The sequence below is a fragment of the Rhinopithecus bieti genome, unplaced genomic scaffold, assembly GCF_001698545.2.
Source record: "Rhinopithecus bieti isolate Rb0 unplaced genomic scaffold, ASM169854v2 scaffold_62793, whole genome shotgun sequence".
In the NCBI taxonomy this organism is placed as follows: Eukaryota; Metazoa; Chordata; class Mammalia; order Primates; family Cercopithecidae; genus Rhinopithecus; species Rhinopithecus bieti.
In genome coordinates this window covers 317,343-332,118 of record NW_016824412.1, presented here as the reverse complement: position 1 = coordinate 332,118, position 14,776 = coordinate 317,343, and the positions used below count along the sequence as shown (strand labels likewise).

Below are 14,776 nucleotides of genomic sequence, written 5' to 3'. Positions count from 1 at the left end.
AAAAAAAAAAAAAAAAAAAAAAAAAAAATGTTAAAGGCAGTTGGAGAGAAAGATCAGGTCACATACAAAGGGAAGCCCATCAAACTAACAGCAGATTTCTCAGGTGAAACCTTACAAGCCAGAAGAGACTGGGGGCCAACATTCAACATTCTTAAAGAAAAGAAATTCCAACCAAGAATTTCATATCTGGCCAAACTAAGCTTCATAAGGGAAGGAGAAATAAGATCCTTTTCAGATAAGCAAATACTGAGGGAATTTGTTACTACCAGACCTGCCTTATAAGACCTCCTGAAGGAAGCACTAAATATAGAAAGGAAAGACCATTACCAGCCACTACCGGTGTACACTGAAGTACACAGACTGTAAGTGACACTATAGAGCAACCATACAAACAAGTCTGCATAATAACCAGATAACATTGTGATGACAGGATTAAATCCATGCAGATCAATACTGACCTTGAATGTAAACAGACCAAATGCCACAATTAAAAGGCACTGTGTAGAGTCGGATAAAGAAGCAAGGCCCAACTATATGCTGTCTTTAAGAGCATCTCACATGCAATGGCACACATAGGCTCAAAGTAAAGGATGGAGAAAAATCTACCAAGCAAATGGAGAATAGAAAAAAGCAGGGGTTGCTATTCTGATTTCAAACCAAACAGACTTTATACCAACAATAATCAGAAAAGACAAGGGCATTACATAATGGTAAAGGGTTCAATTCAACAAGAAGATCTAACTATCCAAAATATACGTGCACCCAATACAGGAGCACCCAGATTCGTAGGGCAAGTTCTCAGAAACTTTTTTTTTTTTTTTTTTTGAGACGGAGTCTCGCTCTGTCACCCAGGCTGGAGTGCAGTGACCAGATCTCAGCTCACTGCAAGCTCCGCCTCCTGGGTTTATGCCATTCTCCTGCCTCAGCCTACCAAGTAGCTGGGACTACAGGCGCCTGCCACTTCGCCTGGCTAGTTTTTTGTATTTTTTTTTTTTTAGTAGAGACGGGGTTTCACCATGTTAGCTAGGATGGTCTCGATCTCCTGACCTCTTGATCCACCCGTCTCGGCCTCCCAAAGTGCTGCGATTACAGGCTTGAGCCACCGCGCCCGGCCAAGTTCTCAGAAACTTTACACCAAACAGAATGGTGGATCATGAGGTCAAGAGATCGAGACCATCCTGGCCAACACGGTGAAACCCCGTCTCTACTAAAAATACAAAAATTCGCTGGGTGTGGTGGCACGCACCTGTAGTCCCAGCTACTCAGGAGGCTGAGGTTGCAGTGAGCTGAAATCGCGCCACTGCACTCCAGCCTGGTGACAGAGTGAGACTCCGTCTCAAAAAAAAAAAAAAAAAAAAAAAAAAAAAAGTCAAAAAATAGATGCTGGGGAGGCTGCAGAGAGAAAGAACACTCATACACCATTGGCGGTAGTGTAAATTACTTCAACCATTGTGGAAAACAGTGTGGTAATTCCTTAAAGACCTAAAAATAGAATACCATTTGACCCAGCAATCCCATTACTGGATATATACCTGAAGAAATATAAATCATTCTGTCATAAAGACACATACACGCATATGTTCATTGCAGCATTGTTCACAATAGCAAAGACGTGGAATCAACCTAAATGCCCATCAATGGTACACTAGATAAAGAAAACGTGGTACGTTTATGCCATGGGATACTACACAGTCATAAAAATAACAAGATCATGTCCTTTGCAGCAACATAGACAGAGCTGGAGGCCATTATCCTTAGCAAAGTAATGCATGACCAGAAAACCAAATAATGCATGTTCTCACTTATAAGTGGGAGCTAAATGATGAGGACACATGGACACACAGAGGGGAACAACAGACACTGGAATTTTTCAGAGGGTGGAGAGTGGGAGGAGGGAGAGGATCAGGAAAAATAACTAATCGGTACTAGGCTTAATATGTGGGTGACAAAATAATCTGAACAACAAACCCCTATGACTTGAGTTTACCTGTATAACAAACCTGCACATGCACCCCTGAACTTTAAATAAAAGTTAAAAAATAAGATTCAGCTATTATAATACTAGCATTTGGAATACTTTTTATGTGCTAGGCAGTGTGCATATGTTATCTCATGTGATACTTACTATGGCCCATTCTTTGCAGATGAGAAAACTGAGATTTAAGGAGGTTCAGTTACTTGCCCAAGGCCACAGAGCTAATGAGTGGTGGAGGTGGGATTCAAACTCTGCCTACCTCTAAAGATTATGTGTTTTATACACATAGTGGAATTACTGTGCCTGTCTATTTACTCTTTAATGACCGAGATCCTAATTTGTTTTACTTTATGAAAACTAGTCATTGGCGTGAAATGAGCAGGAATTTGGAAAGTAAATAATTTCCTTTAAATAAGAATCTAATTTGGAAAGTGTTGCTTATTAACTACAGTCCTGCTTGGCTCATTACATACCCAAAGCTTATTAGTTTTTGCCTGGCCTGTCTCAAGATGCTTTTGCTCTCAGTAGTGTAGTGATAGTTTTATAAAATATTTGTTTAATTTTTCTGAACATGTTTGGGATGGGCTATATGAGGGGAATCTTTGTTATTTATAGGCAAAAAAGGATCCACCTGCAGACTCTAAGGGCACTGTCAGAAGTACAGAAAATGACTCCAAGAGAAAGGATGAGGCTGAGAAAGCTCCAGGCGGCTGATGAGAAAGCCAGGAAGCTGAAGTAAGTTGCTTTTCCTTTAGGCACTCATGCTTAGTACTACTTCTCAGGGCTCTCAGGGAATTTACAGAGAAAAGCAGAAACCAAAACAGGAAACCCCAATGCATACGATTATGTATTTATGTGTTTATTCATTCACTTGTTCACTTCAAGATGACTATTGAGCCATAGATTGAATGTCAGGTGCTATTAATATCAGGCTTTCAGTCTTGTGTGAAGGGAGAGATTAACTATTTGGGAGGTTATTAGTGATGAAAATAGAGTCAATTTCCAAATGAAACCTCATCGCTGTTGACAGCTTCTGCACATACCCCAGCAGGAGACATCACTGTTTTACCCAGATTCCCTAGGTGCTTGCTGCGTACCTTCTACCAGGAGACCTCACTTATTTATAGGAAGGAGACTTTATTGGCAGGAAATTGTTAGCTTTTGGAAGAAGTAGACGGGAAACAGAGCTCTGTTCTGTCAAGTGAAATCTTTAGAAAAGTCTATGCTCAGGGCAGTGTTGCTGGTGGGAGATATCACTAGTAATTAGAGTATTTACATGAAAAAGTGAAATTTCAGGTGTTAGGATGTAGAGAAAAGGGATCCCTTCTGCAGTAGTGGTGACAATGTAAATCAGTACAGCCATTATGGAAAAATAGGATGAAGATTCCTCTAAAAATTAAAAATAGAACTACCATATGATCTGGCAATCCTACATTTGGATTTATATCCAAAGAAAATGAAATCAGTATATCAAAAAGATACTTACACTCCAATGTTCATTGCAGAATTATTTACAGTAGCCAAGATATGGAATCAACATATGTATCTATCAACAGATAAGAGGATAAATAAAATGTGATATAAATACATATAATGGAGTACTATTTAGCCTTAAAAAAGAAGGGAATCCCGTCATTTGCAACAACATAGATGAACCTGGAGGACATTATGTTAAGAGAAATAAGCCAGGCATAGAAAGACAAACACTGTGTGATATCACTTATATATGGAATCTTAAAAAGTTGAATTCACGAAAGAGGAGAGTAGAATGGTGGTTACTAGGGGCGGGGGGCATGAATAGGGAAATGTTAGCCAAAGGGTAAAAAGTTTCAGTCAGACAGGAGAAATAAGTTTTGGAGATCTATTGTACAGCATTGTGACTGTAATTAATAACACTGTTTTGTATTTTTGAAAATTGCTAACAGAGTAGAGCTTGATTTAATCATCCTACAATGTATACATATATGAAAACATCACGTAGTATATATAAATCTAAACATTTTTGTCAATTAAGTTTTAATAAAACTGAAAAAATACATGTATAAAATGAAATTTCAAAGAGCCTAAGAGCCTCAATTTCTGAAAAACTGATTTATCTGTTGGTAGGTTATCAAATTTCCTAGTGTTTCTTATTTTTTCTTCCTCTACCAATGTTTTGGTAGTTTAGGAGCCCCAGTCAAGAACTAGAGAGACAGAAAGAACCTGAACACAAATCTATTCATTTTGTTACCTTGTTAGTTTATCTGAAAACTGATTTAGAGGTGTCCTTGTACTTAGAATGAATATCATGATAAGCCAAATAAGAATCTATGAGTCTATTTTCCCTTAACATGTGCTTTCTTTAATAAATGGGTAGAAAAAGATTTCCATGAAAGTACATTGTGAGCAGTGGTGTGCTGGTAAATATTTAATAACCAGCTCTGGATTTGAAGGGGGCTGCTGATTTGTTTGCTGCTTTCTGTGATATAAATACTTCCGCTGTGACTAATATCAAGCTACCAATATGATATCATTTAATTTTCAGTTGGGAAGATATTTACACAGTCTGCTCTTGGGAGCCAATACAAGTTGGCTTCTGCAAACCACTGTGACATTGAGTGTGAATTTTACTGGGAAAATATATTCACATAAATTGCTTGAGCCATTGCATCAGCTCACAGCCCCAAATCTGTTTGTAATACCTCAGAAACGGTGATATTTCCAAGGTGCCATGATTCATGTCATTGGCTGAGGATAAAAGGAAAATTAAATCTCTGATAGGAACAGCTTAAAAAGGTAAATTTAATAACATATGCAGATTACAAAATATTTATATTAAAACTGTTTTTTAATACAAAGAAGTCACATATCTTTCACATGTTACACTAATATATTTTTCTTATTTGAAGGTAATGGTTTTAAATAAAGTTTGGCCTTGATTTTGTGAATAAATTGTATTGGAATTGTTTCTAATTGATTGTAGAATCAAGGGGGTCTTGTGTTTTAGCTGGAAAATGACTCTATTGTCAGAAGAATTATAATGTACCCATTTTAGAGACAAGAGACCAGAAGGGTGTTCAGTGAGGAAAACCTGAGTATCAATTAGCCCACAAGTAATCAAAGAACTCAGATCTTTCTCCCAGTTTAGTAGCAGGTCTCTTAAACTCACTCTCCTGTAATAAGAGAAAACAAAGTAAATGTGTCTAGAAAAATTCCCCTGCACAATAACTCCCATATATTTCCTCACACATCCTTTGATATGTGGCTCTAGTTTTACTTTTTATGGGTTTGTTCATCCTGAAAGCAGTTTTTGTGTTATTAGTATGTGTTAGGCACTGTGCTTGGCATTGGGAACACATAGCTCTGTCATTGCACTTGGAGAACACACAGAGAGGAGCACTGCCTTCTCCTGCTGCTGCATTTTGGGATTTGTAAGGGTGAATAAGGAACCAGAACATCCTGTGTGTGCTTTAAAAGAGAATCAGCTGGGTGCTACACCACATTCACCTTGATGAGGAAGAGAACTGATAGCCTAATTTTCTAATCCCGCAGTCGATCTGTTGAAATAAGGATCACATTCATCTGTATAATATAGACACGGTTTTAGCAATTCACAGTTATTTTTCTACATTCACTTTAAACTTACAGAAAGATTGTGGAAGAAAAATATGAAGAAAATAGCAAACGAATGCAAGAATTGAGATCTCGGAACTTTCAGCAGCTGAGTGTTGATGTACTCCATGTAAGTATCCTCTTATTTTAAAGTTTACATGAAAATTTTTCTTGCTTCAGATTCTTGGCGATGATCGGGTAGGAAAAGGGATGAGGGAGAAAACAAGAACATCCAGATTAACTTTGCCGAGTTCCAGGAAGGATTCTAGAATGTAGGTCAACAGTTGGTGACAACGATTCGAAGTGGCTGTAGCGAGAGGTGGGTCAATTGATCCATTTAACAAAAATCAAGCGCCTACTCTGCACGAGACAACTGAATTGGCACTGAATGCGTAACTGATGGGTTAAAATGATTAGCTGACAGGACAAATGTGTGTGTATCTAATTTTTAATTCCACCCATGCTGTTGTTGCTTTACCTCTTTAGTACATTGTTCTCTTTGGTTTTTGTTCTTTTCCTTTTATTTTGTTTCCTACCCATTTTGTTGTACAATATGTTGATAACTTCATTCAAATTTTAACTGCCATAGATGTTCAATAATGAATAGAGTTGCAGATTCACATGAAATGACCCCAAATTCATATCCTCAGCATTCCAAATCTGTAAATAGCAAACACCATTTTCTCTAATGGTTGACAGTGTCTCCACAGGCCTTGGGTAGGCTCTGATTAATAAGGTGGTCTTTACAATGTCAAATTTGGGCAATAGATGTCAATACCAACCTCATAGCTCTTCAGGTAAAAGCAACTTGGGATGAAGCCATTTTTATAGAGAACTTCTACTGTCTCAAATTCTGATTTTTATTAATGGAGATCCCTGCATGTGAGAGATTCTCTCCTTTAGCAGGAAGCACCAAGCCCCCTGAGGCTGTGGGTACAATCCCCCAAGCCCCAGGGATGCTAATTCTATTGTAGCTTAGTTATTAGAGGGCTCCAAACCTGGGGGCATGCATGAGACCTCACCCTCAGCCAGATAGGGCCCCTCTTAAGGGGAGATCTGCCAGTAATGCATCTTTCTCAATTATTTAGGGGTTCTATGTGCTTTGGAGTTCTAAAAATCCCAAGTTGGGACCAATAAGAGGCCTAGCTTCCTCTAACCTCAGAAGTCTTCCTCTGTTTAATGGACCAGTTAGCAGACAATATGGGGATGCTGGTTTGATATGTGCTCAATTCCATCCCCCTTTTCCCACCCATCCGCCACTCCATTTAAGTGAAGTCCCCATGTGGGATCTGTTGCAGGCTACAGAGACTTGGGAGATGGGTTCTTTCCTGCTCAGGGAACTTGGTGAGTGAAGAACCTGCTGGCTGAAAAGCCGTGGGGTCAACAATAGGGCTGGATCCCTACTTGGAGAAGGGTCTTGATGCCACCACTATGGAAGGACTCAAGCCCCCTCTGAAAACTGGGTGCCTTTCTTCAACTTCCCACACACTTCTAGGCCCTGCAAATGATAGCCTGTGAAGGTAGGTCTTCTTCTCTGGTTCAGTCTGCTTTGTCCCCCTGCAGTGCTGAGAACTGCCCATTCCCACAGATCCTGACAAGGAGGCTGACAGAATTGTAAGAATTCTGAGTGTGTTCATGTGTAAAGTACTTGTTTATTCAGCTATAGAAATGGGGACATAGTTTTCTAGAACGCTCAGAAATGTTGTATTTCTTACAAGTTCTCTGCTAATTCGTATGCTGCTGGTCTGATTCCTGTGTACACTCTGATTAATAATGAATAGAAAATGGGCCTCCTGAAAGCAGCACTTCACCTCAGATGAGGGAAGACTTGGAAAACCACTACTGAACAGACCTTGTCATAATCTCTTTAGGAAAAAACACATTTAATAGGAATGGAAGAAAAGGAGGAGCAACCTGAGGGAAGACTTTCTTGTTCACCGCAGGACGAGGATGAAGAGAGGTGGCAAGACAGGGAAGAGGCAAGTTTAATCATATTCACACACATATTCAGCACAAAAGTAAGGCAGGTTTAATGATATCCAGAGAACAAAGGGGAAATAAAATGGGAAGCCGAACACTTTGCAGAGGAGCCTGAAGCGTTTTAAATGTAGCAGGAAAAAGCTTCATTGAGCTGAAAAAGATGAAATAAATATAGGAAAGAAATTAGATTAATCAGATGCAAGAGGCTAAAGAAAAATGTGATAAAGAAGGAGAAGAGGAAGAGAAAAATGCTCCCATCTTTGAGTGCTTTCCTTCCCCTTGCCCATACACATGTTTATGATTTAATTTCTCACTAATCTCACTGGGGCTCTGTTCTCTATTCCTTCTTCCATGTCTCTCGCCTGACGGAAGCAAGCTACTTTATATTTCTAAAGCACTTATAGGAGAGAATCAGAGTTATGGGAGAGAATGGGCTCTATGTCACCTCTTAAACATGTTATAAAAATTATTTGAGGCATATAGGAGAGTGGCTTGCTTTGTTTTTCAGACCCTAGCTGACAAGGCCTTTTATTTTGGCAGGCATTTTCTGCTTGGCTGAATTTGGGCTTTGAAATCTTGAAGCACCATTGAATGTGGAATCATGTTAGGCACCCTTTCTCTAAAGAATAGCAGCTTAAAGCAGTTAGATACCATAATACATAAGACAGGCCAGGTCTGTCTTTGATCCTGTGGCGTATACAGTTGTGCTGGGGCTAAAGTTAGGTCTCTGTGAAAAGTACATAGCAGATGAGGTCTCCATACATAGAGTGGTAATGGGGACCAAAGATCAGACCAGGTCCTTCTCCTTTTAAAAGAAGCATTTATAATAAGTCTATCTTTCTCTTCAAAGAGAAACAGCAAATCAAAGTTCATTGAGAGTCCAAATACATTCTTATTTTCAAATAATTTTCGAAGTGCACGTAAAGATGTATTTCATGTACTCTCTGTTCTTTATCCATAAAGTTATCTGTGTACTCTCAGCAATCCTTTGAAATTTGGAACCAATTTCACCTGAAACAAGTATTACACAGTACAGAAAACTGACTTCTTAAAAACACTTTATGATGATATTCTCACAAATACTGCACTGCAGTGTGGCATGGCTTCATTTTACTTATTGAGATTAGATTGAACTTTCTTTTAAATTTTGTTTTATTAAAAAAGATACTCTTGGAGTAGTTTCCCATGAATACCATTTATCAAGAAAAATAGATCAACTCAGCACCAGCTCCAGGTTCAAACACAAATACACACACAAACACACATACACACACACACACACACACACACACACATAACTAAGGGGAAAAGGCAAAATGATTTATTGAAATACCTATTGATTTTGGCTAAACCTTTTATTTTTTTGAAGTGTGAATTCTTTCATCATGTGGTATCTTAGATCTTTTTCTTTTAGGAAATTGGAATTCATAGAATCACAGAGATTTAAAGCTAGAGGGGAACTTGTAAGTCATTCAAGCTAACACCTTTAATTTTGAGATGCAGAAACTGAGCAGGGCTGGAGTAGGGTGTAGTAAGTGGAATATCCTAGGTGCCAAATTGAAGGAGGCCCCCCTCAGCTGTCAATGGAGTGAGTACCTTCAGTTGGGTACCTTGGGCATCCCACTTGGCTTACCTAGTCATGATCCTGAAACTGAGCCCATGAAGGTTAAATGCTTTGTGCAAGGTCACCTGTCTCATTGATTCAGGGCTGTTTCTCTTATCCCAACTTACCTCCTGAAGTTTGAAAATGTTTAAGGGAGAGGATTAGGTAGGCTTCTTTCCAAGTAGTCTTCTGAGTAAGAATTTTTTTTCATTTGTGGTAGTGCTGTTTCCTTCTATCAGCATCTCATGAATTGTTAATTACCTTCCACAAGGAATTTGATGAACCGACTTTAGAGAACCTGCCTGAGCCTCAGCCTATTCCTTCCATGGACCTCTGCAAACTTGAATCAATTGTAGAGGATGCCACATCTGACCTTGGATATCATGGTACGTGTTTGCATTGGTTTTCACAAGGATGCTCACACCTGCTGCCCAGGTTGCTGTGGCTGACTTTGCAGTGGGCCTGTCTGGCCTCTGAGCGAAGCTCTGGGTATATGCAGCTACCTGCTATCAGTTTGCCAGGGCTAGGCTATGACCAGGATGAAAAGTAGAGAAGCTAAGGATTTTTCTGTCCTCTCTATCTTCTTTGCAATAGTGAGGATGAGTTGGAAACTCACACCTGGTGAGAGACCTCTTCTGGGTGGGTTAAACAATGTTGTCGTTAACCTGACTTTGGAATCATGCAAACTCTGAATGCTCTGGAGCACTGTGTTTTCCCTGTTCTGTAAATGGTTCTCCCAACTGTCATAAATTTAAATTGAAGAAATGAAGCCAGGCTTTGGAAAATCAACTATGCAGATGTGCATTACCAGAAAATAAAAGTGCTCAGAGCAGGAATACAAAGGCAGGTCTGTAAGATGGCTGACTTTGCTAGAGGACTTCCTGATGCTTTTGCTACCTCAGACTACACAGCAAATGAGTACACTTCCAGCAAACCTCTATTTTCACTTGGGATAAGACTTTAATCAGTGGTCCACATGGAGCAGATACATCCAAATGGAGTAGGTACATCATAAGCTAATGGTTAAATGCATGGGTTTTGGAGTAAAAATGTTGGCCCTATCAGAAAAGGCTCTGACAACATAATCTCCCTAGGTCTCTGTTTTCTTATCTATGAAATAAGAATAATAATGCCTTCTTTCAGGGTTGTTGTGAAGAGCAAATGAGATGTGGCATGTGGAGTGGTCTTAGTTCAGTGCCCAGCACACAGTAAGTGCTAAAGAAGAGGAAGCAGTTATGACGCTTTGAGCAGAGAAGGGTTATCAATGTGTCTTCTCAGTATAGTTCACCAGTCTCCCCAGTGCCTAGAGCAAAGTTCCAGGAACATTCTAAGCACTCTATACTTATTGACTGAATTAATAATTCTTGACTGAATTAATGAGTGGATGAATACATGAATGAATGTTAGTCTGGACCTCTGAGAAGCAGATGCTAAGACAGGACTACAATTGCAATGTTACTTTTAGAGAAAATGCTTACATAAAAGAAAGTAAGGAAGAGCTAGAAAAAACCAGGGGAACCATTAGACCACTGATTAAAGTCTTATTCCAAGTGAAAAGAGATTTGGTGGAGGTGAACGAGATTGCTCTGCAGTCAGAGGTAGCAAAGGCATCAGGAAGTCCTCTAGCAAAGTCAGCCATCCTACAGGCCTGCCTTTGTATTCCTACTGTGCTCCCGTAGTAGCCCATCGGGAGGCATCATAGCCTCTGAGAGAATGCAGAGATGGATTTCAGAGCACAGCAGCTGGGATCCTTGGCCAGTTGCACTTTGTGTTGTTGGAGGTCTGCAAGTGCATCCTTAGGGCTGCACAATGATAAAACAGCTCTCTTTGGCAGCAGTTTAGCTCTCTTCTCAAGTTGAGAATTAAGGTAGTGAACCTTGGATTATCTTGTCTTCTCATCCCAGATTTGCACTTGAAGTCTTCCTGATAGAGCTGTTAGAGCCTGTGCTGCCTCCTTCAGCTGTATGGAGACAAGCCCCTTGAAGCTCTTTAGATTGGCATTAGCCAACTTTTAAAATGGTGCTATGGAAGCCATCTTGTAACAGACATTCTCGACAAACAAATATGTATATCAGATGAATTTCTATCTTAGGCTTTTTATGGTATTTAATATATTATTTGTTAGTTTCCAAAAGTAAAATTCAGATGTATAGAAATATCCCATGGACTTCTGTTTCTAAAAATAGAAATGTCAGAGACATTAGAACCAGAGCGACTCCATCTTGAGTAAGGGCTGAGTAAAATAAGGCTGAGACCTACTGGGCTGCATTCCCCGGAGGTTAAGGCATTCTTTGTCACAGGGTGAGACAGGAGTTCAGCACAAAATACAGGTCATAAAGACCTTGGTGATAAAACAGGTTGTAGTAAAGAAGCTAGCCAAAGCCCACCAAACCCACAATGGCAATGAAAGTGACCTCTAATCATCCTCATTGCTCATTATATGTAAATTATAATGCATTAGCATGCTAAAAGACACTCCCACCAGCACTGTGACAATTTACAAATGCCATGACGACATGGGAAGTTACTTTATGTGGTCTGAAAGTAGGAGGAATCCTCAGTTCCGGGAGTTTCCCACCCCTTTCCTGGAAAACTCATGAATAATCCACCTGTTGTTTAGCATATAATCAAGAAACAACTATAAGTCTATTCAGTCGAGCAGCTCATGCCATGCTCTCCCCATGGAGTAATCATTCTTTTGTTTCTTTACTTTCTTAATAAACTTGCCTCCACTTTTCTCTATGAACTTGTCCTGAATTCTTTCTTGTGCGAGGTCCAAGAACCCTCTCTTGGGGTCTGAATTGGACCCTTTTCCAGTGACAGAAAACTGAGAAAGTTAGGCAGTATGTAACTCCCAATACCTGTGGCTTGTGCTCTGCTGGAGGACAGAGCCATCACTATTTATGCATAGGAAGCCCCAGGGCAGGATATTGAATGGGTGGTCTAGGACCAAAAAGTCTGAGCTTCCTCCTGATTTCAAATAGGAAAAGTACTTAATACTTCATTTCATAGATGAGAATCCAAAGACATTAAATGACGTGCTTAAGGACCACAGAGTTCCTGCTTTCTATCTAGTACACCACCCTTTCCATTTCCCCCAAAGGATGTGTTTCCAGTGGTGGTGGGTAGAAGCAATCGACTTGTAAGAAACATAAAAATATGTCAAAGGAATTGGACTTTCGAAAGGCAGAGTCTTTGTCATGTGTCTCTGCTAATTTTTGTGAACTGTAGTAGCCAAATTACTCCCAAGCTAGTCTTGACCACAGGTTCCGGCTACTATGGGAAACTCAAGCTATGTCCTTCTTACCTCTCATTTTGTCCTTTGTCATGGAGGTTTCAGTATGGTAGATAGTGTGTTGATTTACCAGCCAAAGTGGAAATCATCAAATCTACTTCTTTGACCACTTTGTTCATGTTGTAATGTAAAGACTACTTAGGACTCTATGATAAACTATCAGATTAGAAAAAATACATAATAGTTTTAGGTGGATCAGATGCCTTGTAAAATACTTTAAACATTTCCGCTATTTTTTCCTGTCTGTAAATTCATACTTTCTAAATGCTATTCTTTCTTAATATTAAATTCAAAAAATAAACTTAGAACTATGAAAATACAACCTTGGTAAGCATTTAGGTTGATTCTATGTCTTTGCTATTGTGAATAGTGCTATAATGAACCTAAAACAAAAGTAAAAAAAGAAGAAAAAAAGAAAATGCAACCCTTGGGTTTGACAAATCATTAGAAAGGTGGGCAACTACCAGAAAATTAGTGATCACAGGGATTAATTGAAGTTTTGAAACATGAGACTTAATTTGTGATGAACTCTGAAGTGGTTAATTATTTTTTCAATGCTTTTTGCCTTTTAGAAGATTAGACTGCAAACTTTCAGCACCCAAAGGAAGTTTTTATTAGTTTATTTTTTATTTGGCATGTATATGTAAAATAAAATTGCACAGTCATTCTTTCAAAGCTCCTACACCAAACGTTTAATTAGTCTTTGATGTTGAATTGGAAAATTCCCTCTGGCACATGAGGAGTTAGTTGCAGGGAAAAAAAAGACAGGATAAGACTTATTATTTACATTTGATATGCATTAGTTGACTATGCATATGATTTAATCTAGTGAAAGTCATGGGTAACCATTATAATCAATTGAGAAAGTGCAACTGAAATGTTAAAGAAATTATCCCCATTTAACTTCTTATATGTAATGCTAATGATTTCTTGCCCATTAATTTTTGCCAGGAACTTCCTTGTACTCTACCCTTTGTATTTTATTTTATGTTATGTTATGTTATGTTATGTTATGTTATGTTATGTTATGTTATTTTATGTTATGTTATTTTATGTTATTTTATTTTATGTTATTTTATGTTATGTTATGTTATTTTATTTATGTTATGTTATTTTATGTTATTTTATATTTGTTAGCAACTCGCAGCTGACTTTCAGAGCAGTGTTTTTTCCAAAGCTGGAATAGCCTGAGACTCTTGATCCTAGGTCTACCAGGAGTATGACTCCCTACCCCACCAATCAGATGTAGAAAATGCAGTGAAGTAGGCCTTGGCTGCTTACCCACATCCTGACCAGCTGTCACCTCTTCATTTCCTGTTCAGCCACTCTTTAAGCAAGCACTGAGCCCAGTGCTCAGAGATAGCTCTGACCTCTAGGTGGTTGTGCTTTGCTTGCCTGTAGGAACCCCATATGCCCTTTGCAGTTCTGGGCTGTTCTATGACTTATGATGTCACCTCTTCTTCTTAAAAGTTCAAGTGGAAATAAAGTGATTTGAAGTTTGTTAATTAAACATGATATGTTTTTATTGTTTTAATTTTAAAAAGAACCTCTACTCACTCAGTAATTCCACTTTTAGATAGTTATCTGAAAATGTGTCTACAAGACCTGTACACAAATGTTTCTAGCAGTTTTATTCATAAGTACTTAAAATTAAAAGCAAGTCAAGTGTCCATCAACAGGTGAATGGATAAGCAAATGTGTAGTTTGTCGATGGAATATATACTACTTGACACTGAAAAGGAACACACACCAATATATACAACAATATAGATAAATACTTTTAAAATTATGAGAAGTGAAAGAAGCCTCACATAAAAGAGTTCATACTGAATGATTCCATTTCTGTGAAGTTCCGGAACCAGAAGTACTTATCTATAGTGATAGAAATTAGGTGAGTTGCTGCCTCGGGGTGGTGGTGGTGGGAGTTGACTCCAAAAGGGCACAAGGAAACCTTTTTTTGTGATAGAAAAGTTTGTAAGTTTGCTGTCTTAATTGTGGTGATAGCTACCCAGATGTGTATATTTGTCAAAACTCATTGGACTCTATACTTTAAATTAGTGCATTTTATTGTATATAAATTATACCTAAATAAAATTGATACATTTAAAAAATTGTTAAAATATTCAGAAGAAACAATGTAATGCTTAACTGTCTATGTGTTAGCTAATGAATGGCCAAGAAAGATGCAAGTGAAGTCATGGCGATAGAAAGCAATTGGGAAGATCTCTGGGTATCACCTGGGACACAGAGTCCTTAATCCAGAGGGTGATCATGGGGTTTGAGACTTTATTCTAACATCAGCTGAACAACATTGTCTTCCACGATGAGTATT

General features: G+C 38.7%; 1 protein-coding gene across 10 annotated transcripts in view; it reads left to right on the top strand.

Annotated features, from left to right (window-relative positions):
- The window catches only part of NEK11 (NIMA related kinase 11), a 318,233-nt gene that overhangs the window by 128,322 nt on the left and 175,135 nt on the right, over positions 1-14,776 (top strand). For all 10 annotated transcript variants that reach the window (XM_017862319.1, XM_017862325.1, XM_017862318.1 and 7 more), the window contains 4 exons: positions 2,591-2,710; positions 5,603-5,696; positions 7,438-7,545; positions 9,421-9,535. In XM_017862319.1, coding sequence (XP_017717808.1) covers positions 2,591-2,710; positions 5,603-5,696; positions 7,438-7,545; positions 9,421-9,535 — 437 coding nt within the window. The remainder of the gene's footprint in view (positions 1-2,590; positions 2,711-5,602; positions 5,697-7,437; positions 7,546-9,420; positions 9,536-14,776) is intronic.